At 40.0% G+C, this 16492-nt stretch overlaps 1 protein-coding gene across 1 annotated transcript; it reads left to right on the top strand.

Annotated features, from left to right (window-relative positions):
• Positions 1-719: 719 nt before the first annotated feature.
• LOC145987964 (uncharacterized) lies at positions 720-1520 on the top strand. Its single transcript, XM_083122806.1, has one exon. It carries the CDS (start codon positions 720-722, stop codon positions 1518-1520), a length of 801 nt encoding a protein of 266 aa, XP_082978932.1.
• Positions 1521-16492: the final 14972 nt, after the last annotated feature.

The raw sequence follows: 16492 nt of genomic DNA, 5'->3' as shown, positions 1-16492 counted from the left end.
GGTCGTTATGTTGTGAGATTGCCCTTCCGAGAACAAAGCGGTGTTTTGGGAGCTTCATGTCCCCCAGCGGTACAGCGTCTCAAACAAGTGGAGAAACAACTCGTCTAGAATCCACAACGTCAACAAAAGTATGCAGGAATACCTAGACTTGGGTCACATGATCGTCTTTCAGAATTACCCGTGTCCCAAGAAAGCAGTTGCTACCTTCCACACCATAGTGTCATCAAAAAGGACAGTTCCACAACGGGTTTACGGATCGTGTACGACGCCAGTGTGAAGACGACGACAGGAGTTTCCCCTCAACGATAAGTTGCTTGTGGGACCCAAGATACAAGACGACATAATGCCTTTGTTGCTACATTTTCGTACGTATCAAATTGCCCTTACTTCGGACGTTGTCAAAATGTTCCGACAGGTGAAAATACACCCAGATGATGCAGAATATCATCGCATTGTGTGGAGAAAGTCACCGGAAGAAGAGATACGAGACTTCAGATTAGAGAGACTGACGTTTGGTTCGGCTAGTGCTCCTTTCTTAGCCACCAGGTGTTTACAACAGCTGGCCCGCGACGAAGAGGCAGACTTCCCTGAAGCAGCAGCGATTACATTGAGAGACTTTCTTGTAGACAATCTAGTGACTGGCAGTGATACAGTAATGCAAGCTATTGCATTACAAAAATAAGTGAACTTCTACAAAGAGGTGGTTTCGAATTGCGGAAATGGAGCTTGAACAAGCATTGAATGAAATCCCTGTACATTTGCGAGAAACGAACTTTCCATTGGAGGTGAGCATAAATGAACATATAAAAGCACTCGGGATCGAATGGCATCCAGCGAGTGACGAATTCGCAGTATCAATGACGCAACCTTCAACTCATGAGCAATTGACCAAGCGCATATTGTTATCAGACATCACGAAAATATTTGACCCCCTCGGGTGGATATCTCCAGTAACTGTCAAAGCAAAGATCTTCATGCAAACAGTTTGGCAAGTTAAACTTGACTGGGACGATGTACTTCCACCAGAACTAGAAATTGCATGTCGAAGTTTTCGGGCGGAGTTGCATAAGTTGAAGGATATTAAGGTGCCTAGGCGCATTGCGTCTTCAAAACCCCTAACGTGCGAACTGATAGGCTTTTGTGACAGTTCCGAGCAGGCCTATGCGGACACTGTCCATTTACGTTCTACATACAGCGACGGAAGTGTTGAAGTGCATCTCGTAGCAAGCAAAACGAGAGTCGCGCCTCTGAAGAAAGTGACTCTCCCCAGACTCGAACTCTGTTCAGCCGGGTTACTCATACGTTTGCTGCAGGCAATAAAGGAAGCTCTTCATTTGAACATTACAGATATGCTTGCATTTACTGACTCTACAATAGTGTTGTGTTGGATAAACTCTTCTCCTTCTAATTGGCGTACATTTACTGCCAACAGAGTGGCTAAAATACACGGCGTTCTCCCTGCAGAGAATTGGTTCCACGTGTGCAGTGAAGAGAATCCAGCTGATTTGGCGACAAGATGAATTTCTCCCTCAACCCTGCTCGAACGTGATATTTGGTTCTTCGGCCCACAGTGGTTACGTAATCTGTCTTCAATCCTACACACACGGTCAACGCAGCAGGAACGTCAGTTTGGACCACTCTCAGCACGCGAACTTAATCAAACGTTGCTTGTGTTGGTGAAACAAGCTCAAATTACAGCATTCCCTACAGAAATGAAGCATTTGAAAGAAGGGAATCCTTTGCCTTCGAACAACCCATTACTCAATTTGACTCCTTTCCTGGATCAGGAGGGAATTCTGAGAGTAGGTGGACGTTTACACAATGCACAAATGACAATTGACAAGAAACATCCTATTCTGTTACCTCGTGAACATAAACTTACAGAGCTCATCGTGAAACATGAACATTTGAAACATTTACATGCGGGACCACAATTGCTTCTTGCTGTCCTACAGCAATGTTTTTGGAATATACGAGGGAGGGACTTAATTCGAAAAATTGTGTTTAAGTGCAAAGAATGTTTTAAGGAAAAACAGTTGACAGCAACTCAACTCATGGGTAGTTTGCCAGTCCCTCGCGTCAATCCAGGCCGAGTATTTGCAAATACAGGTGTAGATTACTGCGGTCCATTTTCAATCAAGAGTTGCCAACTCATGTCTTCAAAAATCACCAAAGGAAACGTCGCTCTTTTCGTGTGTCTTGCAACCAAAGCAATTCACTTGGAAGCGGTAAATGATGCATCAACGCCTACATTACGTAGGTTTGTGGCCAGACGTGGTAAACCTAACCAGATCTTCAGCGATTGCGGAAGGAACCTATGCCTGCTGCATTACGTAGGTTTGTGGCCAGACGTGGTAAACCTAACCAGATCTTCAGCGATTGTGGAACGAACTTCGTAGGGGCAAACAGAGAATTGAAAAAGCTACTTCAATTCATGCGACAAAATGAGCACGTCCAATCAGTGTCAGATGTTACGGCCTCTCAAGGCATACAATGGAATTTCAATCCACCGGGAGCAGCACCCTGGGGTGGAGTATGGAAAATTTCAGTGAAAGCAGTGAAATATCACTTGAAAAGAGTTATGGGCTCAACATTACTCACTTATGAACAGTTCATCACGTTATTGACACAAATAGAGGCGTCTTAACTCGAGGCTATTAAGGGAGTTAAGTAGTGATCACAATGACCTAACGGCACTCACGCCAGGACACTTCTTAACCGGTGATTCGTTACTGGCTGTACCACAAGCAGAATTTACGTCATCCACGTCGAATTGTTTGTCTAAGTGGCATTTGATCCAAAAAATGACGCAACATTTTTGGAAACGTTGGGCAACAGAGTACTTGTCTAGACTCCAGCAGCGGCCCAAGTGGATGGAGAAGAAAGAAAATCTAGATAGGAGATCTGGTGTTGTTGAAAGAACCTATCCCTCCACAGCAATGAAAGCTAGGAAGAGTAGTGAAAGTTCATCCAGGACCAGACAAGTTAGTACGATCCGTGACAGTGCGAACAGCTGATGGAGAATACAGACGTCCAATTGTGAAACTTGCTCCTCTCCCCTATTCTAAGGAGACATAAGTGTACTACATTGAAATTATTGATTGTGGTTGAAATTAATATTTCAACGGGGGGAGTGTGTTCGGTGAACAATGTATATAATTAGTGTTTTTATCTTGTTTTCCTTTTTTGTGTATATGCATCATCATAAAGTGACAAATGATTTTATATAATGTGCGAGTTATTGATGTGCGAAGTGTGTGGGAGTAAGAAACTGCGGAACCTCCCGCATACTTGATTACGGGAACTTACACCCACAAGTAAATTCGGGAACGTCCCGAGAGTTGAGCCAGGCGCTTAGCTTGGGCGTTGCCACGAGAAAAGAACAGTCGTCATCAGAGAGTCGTCGTGAGAAGAACCGTGCTATATGCACTATGATTATGGGCTGATTATATTTCTTCAAAGTTCGGTTAACTTGAAGCAGTTGTTCTGGGGTAACACTTTACTATACCTGAGACAGATTCCTTCAAATTTAAAGTAGAAAGTACTTACCGAAATCATTTTCTGGAGGGTTGTTGATGTTCCCGAATGTAGTTTTGGTCCATTTTAATGCGAATCCATGTGGTTTTATACGAAAAATCTCTCTCCGACGTGCTATTCCTGCTCCCGCCATTTGCTTTTTACACGAGAGCAGTATACGCGATATTGCTGCGCGGCCATTTGCTTTGTGGACGAGATTACAATGCGTGGTACGCGTAAACCCCGTAGCACGGCCCCGTAGTCAGTGTTTCAAGCCACGCGGTGTTATCTCCAGAAGATGACGTGTCGAGGATGCGCCGTGAAGTTGTTGCCAGGTGTGGAAGATGCGGTTGAATTTTTAAGAGAGCACTATAAGCGCTATTGCTGCACGGCCATTTGCTTTGTGGACGAGAGTACAATGCGTGCTACGCGTAAACCCGGATTTCTTCAAATTTACAGGAGAAAGTACTTATACCAGTACTTACGCAAATAATTTTCTGTAGCGTTGTTGATGTTCGGGAATGTAGTTTTCATCCATTTTAATGCGAATGCATGTGGTTTTCTACGAAAATCTATTTCCGACGTGCTATTGCTGCTGCCGCCATTTGCTTTCTGCACGAGAGCACAATACGCGATATTGCTGCTGCTACAAGCCGATTTTGTCCGTATATGCTAAATTGAACGGAGTGCTAATGGAACCTAACAGGCCTAACCTAACCTAGTAGGCATACCTCGTCCCCGTAAGTAAGTAAAAAAGTCAATTTAAAATTCCTAGTGTTTCTAATTTTTAAATATTTTTTTAAACTATGCTTGCCTTACCTATCCTAACAAAACGTCAATGGTTTGTTCCTGAGGTGTTTTTTTTTAAAAAAAATTGTATTTTCTTTTTATTTGAGCATACTTTGAAATCCGGCCCGAAAGTAGGTATTTTTCGGTAAAGGAGCTTGCAACACTGCATGCACACTCCAAATCGACAAAACACTGGCAGAACGATCAACGGTAAGCTATCGCCATGTTGTGTGTGGCAATAAACAAGAACAGCAAGTACTCGTAATTGTAAGAAATATACATTATTTTCCTTACAAATTCCATTATTTCACCTAAATAAGTGTTCCGGAATGCATAATTGTACGTTAGCAATGTAAAGAAGTGCGAAATACATCATTCCCAGGTGTCTCAGGTATAGTAAAGTAGTACCCACTGACATACCTAAATGCGCACTAATGAGGAGGGTTCTCCGGGAGTGAATAGGCACATGAATTTTTCAACTGTGGATTTTCTTACCCTCACTGGCTGGCTGAATGAGAGTTTCAGGCAGTTTCCTGTTATGTAGCCCATAAATGCTCAACGGAAATAATCATGCCTCGGTCGTTCCAATGAATTTTCTCAGTCTTTTTGAAACTACCATGACGAATCTCCAAGCAATTGATATTTTTCAAGCATTGGATGTCCATGTTGTCAGCCTTCACTCTTGGATGTGGGACTGTTGATGTGGCTTCAACAGAAAATGTCTTTCATTTCTGATTCACTTTGCGTGGATCGTTATTCACTTAAAATTTCAAATAGGAAGATGAAAGAAAAAACGAGAATGGAAGACAGAGTCGCGATATTTACGACGCTATTCGAAATTTTCATCTTTACAAGTCAGTCAGGTGTAGCTTAGAACTCACTTCTCGCGTTACGAAGTTTCGATTATGTAGCATGATTTGAATTATCGGCAACAGGTGACAACGGAAACGCTCGAATTTGCGTATTCAGATCGTAAAAGCACGACAAAAGTCCGTTAAGAAAAAGGAACAAAAGTGTCGCATACGATATTATTCGGGATCCATCTTTCAACAAAACAGATCATATCAAAATAGTAAAAACTTTCACATCTTATGAATACAAATGTCATTTCGTCAGCAGTTTGTTGAGTTATATGCTCAGAAAATAAGCGACCTGATAATATCCGATAGCGACTGACACAACCCTCCCCCCCAAAACCTATCCGCACAACTTCGGTCATTTCATCTATTAACAATCCCATTTGTCAGCATTAATCTAGACATTTATCAAAGGCTTTAACGAAAGAATGTTGCTAAAACTTCCACGAAGCACCATCACAAAGAATTAACGATTGCTACGTGTCTTGCCTTCGCACAGGGATTGACGCGATTAACTTCCAAGCCCTCAATCAGCGATAAAATTTTAAAACATTCAATTAACGACATCATCAGTGCTGATTGTTTTAAAATTTCATGAAAACCGATAGACTGAAATCTAAACTACATAATTGTTTTTATCGAGAATGGGAAAGAATGAGAAAGGATTGGGAAAATTGGTGTTAAGTTTTACGACGCCATGTTTGTTCTGTAGCTAAAACTAGAATCGTTAGCTAATATTAATGAATTTTGAAGGAAAAAATATAGAAACTTGGCTGATATATTTTAATATATTTAAAGTTACACATTGTACTCAAGTTATGGAAATACAATCAGAGTTACATAAAAACCAATAATAAGTAATAAATTAAAAATTATATACATATATTATACCTTTTTAATGATACAGTAATGAAGTAGAACAGCATTTGAGATAGGATATTTGTCCTCTATTTTGAACACAGATATTTTTACCTAATTACTGATTTATTAATGAATCCCAAATAAAATTCAAGCACTTTAAAATAGTTTAAATTTAATTGTTTCGTTGAACCAATAAACGGGGAAAAGAAACTGTCATTTTAGAGGAAAATTAATGGATATTATACGTTTGTACAATTTTACAAATATGGCTGTCATTGAAATATTTTTTATTTAAATTTACCGTTTTATTACTGGCATTTTTTTCGATGTGATTTTTGCTGCAAACGACATTCGAATTCGATTTATTCCTTTCGGCAAACTTGTAATTGTAAGCTGATGTATGTATCGTTTGTGATTGCTACTGTCATATTTCACTGTAAAGGCAGCCATATTGATAATTTATTGTATTATGTGGAAATACATGCAACGCAATAAACGTAATATTTAGCCACGGATAATGGTTGTGTAATTCTTAAAATATTTAAGAAAGACTTGTTTTAAATCATAATAGAGTATTTTAATAGTCAATAGAGTGATATTCTTGCAAATAAATCTACATTATTAATTCCTCTCAAGATCAAATTAGCAGGATCTAAGTAGTATAAAAAATAAATATTCAAGTGCGATATAGCAACAAATACAAATGTACAATCCAAGAGCACGTAATTACCATGATTTATTTTTCTGAGTAGACAGAAAATGTTGGCAAATGCTCCAATTATGATGAAACTTGCATGTTCAAGGTCAAGCAAACCCTTTTCCGTTCTAGTACTTCGTAACTTGGGTGATTTACGTCGCTCTTTAGATCAACCGTAACGATGAGAATGGACGAACGCAGCACCCTACGGCGCCAGGGGTCCCGGGATTCGATCCCCGGTTTGGGCATGGGTTTTCTTTGTTGAGTGTCCGTCCATCAATTTCATACCATCACTCATCCTCACAATGACATTTTTGGAAGAGACTTGTGTTTTCAGTTTTCGAACGATGTCGACATGAACGTTAAAAGAGAAGAGCAGGTGGAGGGAACGCGTCTCCCAACAATCCGGTAAAAATTAATCATCAATATTGTTACATTGTTATCTGTTTTGTACTTCAACAATTATAGGCAACAATGACTACGAACGAAGTATTTGGAAAAATGATTTAAGACCTATATCCATAACAATAATTCCTATCTATTCACGACATTGCGTGTAGTTGATAATTCCAATTGTAAAGGGGAACTTTTTTTTCTTTTTGAATGTAATATCTGTGAAATAAGGGGGAAGGTATTTTTTAATGTAAAGGAATTATATATTTTTTATATTTATATGTGTATTACAATGGACAAAAAACGGCTTAAAAGCTGTTAGCTCCAAAATAAAAGAAAGAACGAATAATTCAAATGGGGCCAATCTCGTAAATGCTACATCTACTTGAATATAAAGAAGTACTACCCAGGGAGGAGGCAGGTATTTGTATGTTTCATATTTTGCGGCGCTTCTCTGCAACTTTCACCATGACATGACAAGTTTCACATTTACGGCAGGGGTGCCCACAGGGGGCTCAGGTTGCGCCATCGAAATTTTTGGGGGGACTTTTACCCTTTTAATAACATAAAATTCAACATTATATATTTCTCCAAAATATACGTATGCACAAATTTTACACCTTAAATGAACAGTATTTAATCCATTTGATGAAGAAAAGAAAGTGTTTAAGGGTATTATCGAGGAGGGGGGGAGAAATATCTAACATATTTTAGGCCTTAATTGACACGTAGATTCTTGGGGGGGATTCTGAAGTAAACGTTGGGGGGGGGGCAGTATCCAACTCCAGGTCTTAGATTATGGCGGGTATTTTAGTTAGAGGGATTGAGCATTAAAATGACGGGTATCCAATTCTTGTATATTACTATTGTCTTAGGCTGTTGCGGCTATTCTGGTGTGGAGACACATATTTTATTCTTTTTTGAGTAGGTAATATTCACTCTTTAATATGAACAGTAAGTCTAAAATGAGCATGGAAATTTTGATGGTAGAATTGAATATTAAATTTAATGGGGATGTGATAAAAGTGTTAATTAAATCTTAGATTATCAAGGGATTTCTGTAGTGGAGAGAACTAAATTTTGGAGACTGTATTTAGCGATGTAGTATCCACACGTTTTCGACCCCAAACGTGCCAAAAAGAGAAGCTGGAAAAGATTGATTGATTGAATTGCTTTATTTGACTTCGCTTCTTGTGCCACTTTTAGACTAATTTGCGAAGATGAGGAGAATGATGATATGATGAAATTGATGAATGGACAGTCACAAACATCCATGGCCAGGATTCGAACCCGGGACCTCTGGCGTGAGGAAATTAAATATCTTGGGATCCTAAGAAAGTACTGACACCCCACGAAATTAATATTATTGAAAGCCTGCAAGGATATTGATATAAAAATGTTCTTTCGAGCTTGGCGCTTTACTGGGATGAATGTCAAGTTTTATACTACAGTTGCATTACAAGACATAAGCGATATTCTTGATATTCATTAATAACATCCACTTCTTAAAATATGCTTAGTGTTGGTATACTGCTTAATTTAAAATCAGGTGCATCATTTGGTTTTTGAACAAAAATATATGGAATCCCCATTTCTAACTTCTTGTCACAGGAAAATTTTACTTTAACAAGTTAAATTTGCACTGTAGATAAAATCCATGTAATTATTGTTATGGGATAATAAAATAATTTTATTTACCCCAAGAAATCGGGGGTGAGGGAGGGGTGAGTTCTGTTACATTATCACCCTGAGCTTAAGAATTTCTAGCTAGGTTTCTGTAATGTCTCGTCTCTCGTGAAACAGTAATTGAATCCCTCATACTCTTCTGGAGCATGTTATTTGGTTTGCCATGGTTGAATTTTCCATCTTTATCTTAAGTTGTGTACCAATTTATGTTAAATACTCAAATTGCAAGTGCTGGACCCTGTGGCTGAGTCCAGCACATCGCGCTGCGACGCCAAGGGTCCCGGGTTCGAATCCCGCTCGGGCATGGTTGTTTGTGAATGTCCATTCAGCAATTTCATCACTCATCCCCATCTTCGCAAATTAGCCAAGAGGCACAAAACGTGAAGTAAAATAAAATAAATAAAATCGATCAAATTACAAGTTTCATAAACCCACTCACAAACACTATTTATATGCACATTTACATAATTTAATTTACTACATTTAACCAAACAAAGCTTTAAGTTTATTTTTCGAAAATCTAAGAATTAAAAAATTAGGACAGTTTTACATGGTATTACATTCAAATAGATATAAATTATTACGTATTCATCCAAACTATTTTGGGGGATTATTATTATTAATATTATTACCGTTATTAAACAATATTATTTTCAAGCAGCTACGGCGAGTTTATACCCTATGCAATCTTACTTCGTTCTCCAGCAAATTACTTCTTATTAAGACTTACGCATATTATTTGTTAGCTTAGTCGCGCTACATCTATGTGGCCGCAGAATAAATTGGTCACGCATTGTAAATGAGTTAATTGTGTGTAATTGTTTTGACTCTGCTGTAGAAATCATGAAAATAAAGGAGTAAGAAAAAAAAAACTTTATACCACGGACATGGCGTGCGCATGCCCTCTGATTAAGGGGGGGGACCTTGATGAAAGTTCAGCCGGGAAAGAAAAAACTCATTTTATCTCACTGTTTTAGTTTCATTGCATTGATGGGTAAATGTATATACATACATACATACACACATATTATTATTAAATTATTAGATCCAAATTTTTGCAAACTGAAAACATTATTGATTTAAAATGACACAAACATTTTCACGAGGCGTCATGGCACTCTCTTTTACAATTTTTTTTTAAATTTAGATCGTTCGGCGCCCCCTGTCTCTGAACGACAAGACTAAGAAAAGCAGATATTGCGAAAGAAGCGAGCAAGAACTATATTATTTGTATAAAATTTGATATCGAGGGGGGCAATTGCTCCTCTGTGTTCCCCTGCAGATGCTCTTAGTCGTCTGGAAGAAATAATGCAAGAAAGACGTGAAAACTAATTCCATTTTGAGTATCCTTTTGTCCTGCTACTCTTAGATTCTACTAGTCTTGCTTTCTTTTACCTCAATGTTTGCCCCCCAGAATTGATGTCCGTCCAAGGTTGGGGAGGGGAAATAAATGCCCATTGTCCCAGTGGTTGCGCAATATTTAACATTATAAAAGTAACTTGTTTTTACGATATCTACCAGCACCCAAGCGTTGTTGAAAGAGTTTTGGGACACCCTGTATACAGGGTGATTCCAAAGTCCCAAATCCATTTACATGATACTGAAGTTGATTTTTTTTTATATATACAGGTAATATAAACCATGCTCACTGAACACGAGAGAATAGCCATACATAGTGTGTGGACGGATGAAAGGGTTAACCTATGCTGAGGTACAGGCGATGTTTTGGCGGAAATTTCACAAAACTGCCCCGTCCAGGGCAAATGTCAGGATCTTGATGAACAAATTTTTCAGAACATGATCTGTACTGGATGAAAGACGTTCAGGAAGACAATCGACATCGGCAGAAAATGTGCACAGGATACAGGTCGCAACTGAACGTAGCCCTCGAGCCTCAACACGCAAACTCAGCAGAGATTGGTGTATCCGAAGCATCTGTATGGAGAATCTTACGCTTTAAGCTTCACAAACGTGCCTACCATATCTTGCGCTTGAGGATGAAGACCATGCCATGCATCTCGCAAGTCACTGTGTTACGATCTCCTTGCGACTGTGGAACATGAGGACTTGATGAACAACATCATGTTTAGTGATGAGGCGACGACCGCCACAACAGCAGGATATGGGGTGAAGAACAGCCTCATGAAACTTTTCAGTGGGAAAGTAACACACCTAAAGTTAATGTGTGGGTTGGGTCTCACTAAGACATAAGTGTATGGGCCTTACATGTTCGCTGAACCCACAATCACTGGTTCAACGTACCTGGATATGCTTGAACAGTTCTTAAGAGCCACAACTGATTCAGGATCAGGTTTACGGAACTTTGCCCCACTTTGCCAACATTGTCCGTGACCACATGAATGCAGTCTTTCCTCGCCTAGGGTATGGGTTCCCCGTTCACCTGATCTGACCCTCTTGATTTCTTTGCCTGGGGCTACATCAAATCAAAGGTTTACCAGGTGAAGATAAAGGGGGAGGGGGTATCCCGGAATTGAAAAATCGAATTCGAGCTGCTGCGGACACCATTACACCAGCAACTTTGCAACGAGTGTTCCGATTAACTGTGGATCAATTGGGATGTGCCTAGACATGGGGGGAGGAGGTCATGTTGAATTACATTGCTTCCACATCCTAGGGAGGCATTGGATTGATTTGTGTGGTTTCCCCATCAATAAATGTTTTGTTTTTTTTAAATTGATCGGGACTTTTGAATCACCCTGTGTGGATAATAAACCTATTTCGAGCAAGGCCTCATCTCCAGGAAGCTATCAACTCACGGCAAGCCACGGCACCTAGCGACCTGTTGAGTGAGATGAGTGAAGGCAAAATGGATAATAAACCTTTTCCTGCTCCCACAAAAATAGGCAATAATTAGGCTGGAGAGTTCAATGAACTAACCGATCTTTAATTTTTTAATCACCCTGTGTGTGTGTGTGTGTGTGTGTGTGTGTGTGTGTGTGTGTGTGTGTGTGTGTGTGTGTGTGTGTGTGTGTGTGTGTGTGTGTGTGTGTGTGTGTGTGTGTGTGTGTGTGTGTGTGTGTGTGTGTGTGTGTGTGTGTGTGTGTGTGTGTGTGTGTGTGTGTGTGTGTGTGTGTGTGTGTGTGTGTGTGTGTGTGTGTGTGTGTGTGTGTGTGTGTGTGTGTGTGTGTGTGTGTGTGTGTGTGTGTGTGTGTGTGTGTGTGTGTGTGTGTGTGTGTGTGTGTGTGTGTGTGTGTGTGTGTGTGTGTGTGTGTGTGTGTGTGTGTGTGTGTGTGTGTGTGTGTGTGTGTGTGTGTGTGTGTGTGTGTGTGTGTGTGTGTGTGTGTGTGTGTGTGTGTGTGTGTGTGTGTGTGTGTGTGTGTGTGTGTGTGTGTGTGTGTGTGTGTGTGTGTGTGTGTGTGTGTGTGTGTGTGTGTGTGTGTGTGTGTGTGTGTGTGTGTGTGTGTGTGTGTGTGTGTGTGTGTGTGTGTGTGTGTGTGTGTGTGTGTGTGTGTGTGTGTGTGTGTGTGTGTGTGTGTGTGTGTGTGTGTGTATATTTTAGATGATGCCACTGGGACGCACGTACAATAGTCAGCTAATCATCTCTCCTCCCCCGCCCCCAGCTGCACAAGAAATTCACTTTTACCCAAATATTCTTCTTTCCGAATATATCAGATTAATAGCTTCTTGAAACTAATTCAGGATTGTCTGAATCTCGGACAATAACTGGTAGAAGAAATTGGAAATTTTTCTCTTACTTCAACGCCAGGATTTTCTTTTGGAGAAGGCTTTGATTGATTGATTGAATTGCTTTATTTTACTTCGCTTCTTGTGCCACTCTTGGTTAATTTGCGAAGGTGAGGATGAGTGATGATATGATGAAATTTATGAATGGACACTCACAACCATCCATGCCCAGGCCAGGATTCGAACCCGGGACCCCTGGCGTCGTAGCGCGATGTGCTAACCACTCAGCCACGGGGTCGGCTTTTGGAGAAGGGGAGAAGCTTCAAGCAGCCAAATAATTTGTTCGTGATCCTTTGTATTTTAAACAAATATCAGGGTAGATATAATTGCACAGATATTATTTAAAAAAAATACTTGGCTTCCCCATGGCGTAGTGGTAAAGTGGTTGCCTTGTAACCAAGGGGTCCTAGGTTCGAAAGCCGGTGAACACACATAGTGGTTCGGATTCCTTTTTAAACTGTAGGTCCAGTTCCGATTAGAATACCTGTGTATAAAGTGGACTGAAAAACTTATATCAACAATTCAAACAATTCAATCAGAAAGATAGTTTGGGGGGGAATTATTTAAAGAATGGTAAACACTCCTCTTAGGGATTTGGAGTGGATGTGCTTTCATTTTTACGGACTCCCCCCCAACACACACATACCCCCTTCTCCTCAGAGAAGAAAAGAAAGAAAATAAAGTGAATGAGAGGGAGGGAGGGAGGGAGAGAGAGAGAGAGGGGGAGGGAAGGAGAGAGGGGGAAGGAGAGAGAGGGGGAAGGAGAGAGAGGGGGAAGGAGAGAGAGGGGGGAGGGAAAGGGAGGTAGGGAGAGGGAGGGAGAGAGAGGGAGAGGGAGAGGGGGGAGGGAGAGAGAGGGGAGGGAGAGAGAGGGGGAGGGAGAGAGGGGCTGAAGGGACTACAGCCCGCCCCGAAATTTATAGAAAAATTCCAATGAAGGCAGTAATGAAGTCTGATAGAAACTCTTCAAATGACCCTAGACAGCCATATTTATTTTTCAATAACTTTTAAAACGAAGGTCGGCCCCCGTGGCGGAGTGGTTATCACATCGCGCTACGACGCCAGGGATCCCGTGTTCGAATCCCGGTCTGGGCATGGATGTTTTATGTATTCATTCATTAATTTCATCAGATCATCACTCGCCCACATCTAGGCAAATTAGCCAAAAGAGGCACAAAAGCGAAATATCATTAAGAAAAATAATAAATAATAATAATTAAAACGAAGGTTTAAAATAGTAATTGGAGCTCACATCTCATGAAAAAAAACCACCAACAACGGGGTATCAACGAAATGTATTTACGTCTATACATTTTATAATCCAAGCAAATATTTAATCTTAATTTATTCAGTAAAGGTTCGATTCATGGCACTCAACCCCTGTCCATATTTATCTGCAGATATTGATAAAGTTTCAATTGAATTCACATACGTAATCCTTGAGTGACGTGTAAATTGTTTTGGATTTTGTTTGCAGATGTGAAAATCTCTAACTAGTGACACACGCATGCTTTCGCTTACATTACAGTTCACTTGACATGCTAATATAAAACACGCGTTCTTAATCATCTAAATGCCATGGTTGTGCATTTAATAGGACTCATGTGAAAAGAAATCTAAGTCTTTAAACCGGCTATTCACATTGTCCACCAAAGAATGCTTTCGAACATATGGTTTCCCTGCAAGTCCCGAACTACGACAAATCAATCCATTGTTTTCAATGTTTCAAGAGTAGGCACGTCAATTTCTTACTGTGTTCTAAGAATTGAAGGATTTCGGTTTTGCACATACAATGATAGTACTTTCGGTATGTGACGCACCTTAAGAGACGAGAGCTCCCAATCAGTATGTCAATGCCTGGAGGGTGGTATGCTAAATTAGTGTAAACAATTTAGATGACATCTCAGTAGCAGAACACTGAAATCACGCCAAATTCCCACACGTGACCCCACCCCTCACTTCGGTAACGCCGGTTGCCGTGTTAAAGAATTACAACAATTAAGCTTAAACAAACCAAAGAATCTTGACCTAATTTATCCTAAAGGTTTACGTTCATCACTCACGAGCTCAAGAATTATAAAACCGCAGCAAAAATGAACTTATGTTTTGTACAAAATTCCACTGTCGATTTGTTGTTTTTTTTTAAGTCCACTTTATGCACAGTAAGGCTAATTGGGACTGGACCTACAGTTTAAAGTGGGATCCGAACCACTTGTGCCTCCACCGGGTATCGAACCCGGGACCCCTTGATTACAAGGCGACGACGCAAAATTCCACTGTCACCAGACCACCCTGTACCTTAGAATGAACCCATCTTCGTTGACTTAATGACGCACCCGAAAGATGAATTTAATTCAAATTCTTTCCCGGTAAAGTATACGTTAAGGTAACATTAAGTTACAACTACTTGAGTTAATATTCATGCACAAGTGACCAGTAAGAAGTGAACCCCCCACCTGTAAGAGATCACCGACATTAGTATACACATGGTTATCTTACATGAATTGAAAATCTGTAAATTAATAATATTCACACTAGAAAGTTGATTTATGAGCATTTATTAACTGAAACAATTGCAGAAATAAGATCTGCTGGATTTTACTTTAATTTACGACGACAAGAGAACACATTATTTTGTGTAAACAACATTTTGCATCTAACCAACATGCCAAACAATTGCGTATTAAAACATGAATATCAACTGATGTGATTGCTATCTTTCCCTTAAAACCGATCACACCCAGCTCGTTGACACAGTCGATTATTACGTGTGATAAAAATCTGAAGGATTGTCATTTAGACCATTTTAACATTGCTGACGAATACAACTTTATACCATATCAACATATGAAAACAATCAACAAAATTTGACAATGTAAGTTGAAGCTGTCTCAATTATTGACAGCTGACGGACGTAAACATGCGTCCTAAAATCTCTTTCATTGAGGTAAATTTTGACAAATAACACAGAACATAATGGATAAATCGAGCACGATAAATTAAGATTATATACAATAATTATTATTTACACAGTCTTAGGCAGCGAGAGATTTCCTCGTCAAGATGGCTACCCCTAGCATGTGCTTCGCGCCCAAATTAACGACTTTTTTAGTTCCGTATTATGGCCATAATATACGCACACGAAAGCTAGCTTAAATCACGTATAAAGCCGATGAGTTTCATGTATTCCAAGTTGGGTTTGAGTTTATCCATAAGCACTTAGATAGAAAAGGATTCCTACTTACAATGCATCCGGGTCCATCAATTTGTGAACATTGAGCGAAAATAAATTTCACATATCCGCCCACACCTTCACTTGCGCTCACAGACTTCTCGTGAAGAAGGTAATATTATCCTTTGTGAATCACAGGCATCATTCAATTTGGACGGTTAGCCTATGGATGGTCCGATATCCCTTGATATCTCAAGCCTCCAAACAGTTCACTTCTGTGTCTACCATTCCTTCTTCTCCAACTCCTGAATCGCTCTTCCGCGACCCGTTCCTCACGTTAAGATTCCAACCTGCGATTTCCTGCAACAGGTCCAAACCTCAGCGCAGAGCTGCTTTTGCATATAACGTATTTCCGAGAATGATCAATAACCCTGTGTTTGATCTTTGTTTTTCACAAGTTCACCAAATCACATTAAAGGAAGAAGCATTTTCTTGCTGGATCCCGTTCGGAAATCAAGATCAGTTATTACCATTGAACCGTTCAAAAGATCTGTTACTCGTAACGTGCTGCACAATGTTGCCAACAGATATAAAGATTTTGTTCTGTGAGTCCTCAAGGATATAAACATGCGCGCAGCAACAGTCGTGATTAATTATCAATAATCATTATCAATAATTGAGAGTAAAACATGATTACAGTTGAATATAATACGACTCGCATAACGATACCCGTTATAGGTACTTGTAGCGAGTCTTAAAATATTGCAAATTCCATCACAATGTCAAATGTTTAACCAGTCCTACCACGAGCAGACT

Source organism: Lepisma saccharinum, chromosome 5 (assembly GCF_977018435.1).
Source record: "Lepisma saccharinum chromosome 5, izLepSacc3.1, whole genome shotgun sequence".
In the NCBI taxonomy this organism is placed as follows: Eukaryota; Metazoa; Arthropoda; class Insecta; order Zygentoma; family Lepismatidae; genus Lepisma; species Lepisma saccharinum.
Note: the sequence above shows the minus strand (reverse complement) of the source record. Positions and strands in the feature narration are given on the sequence as shown.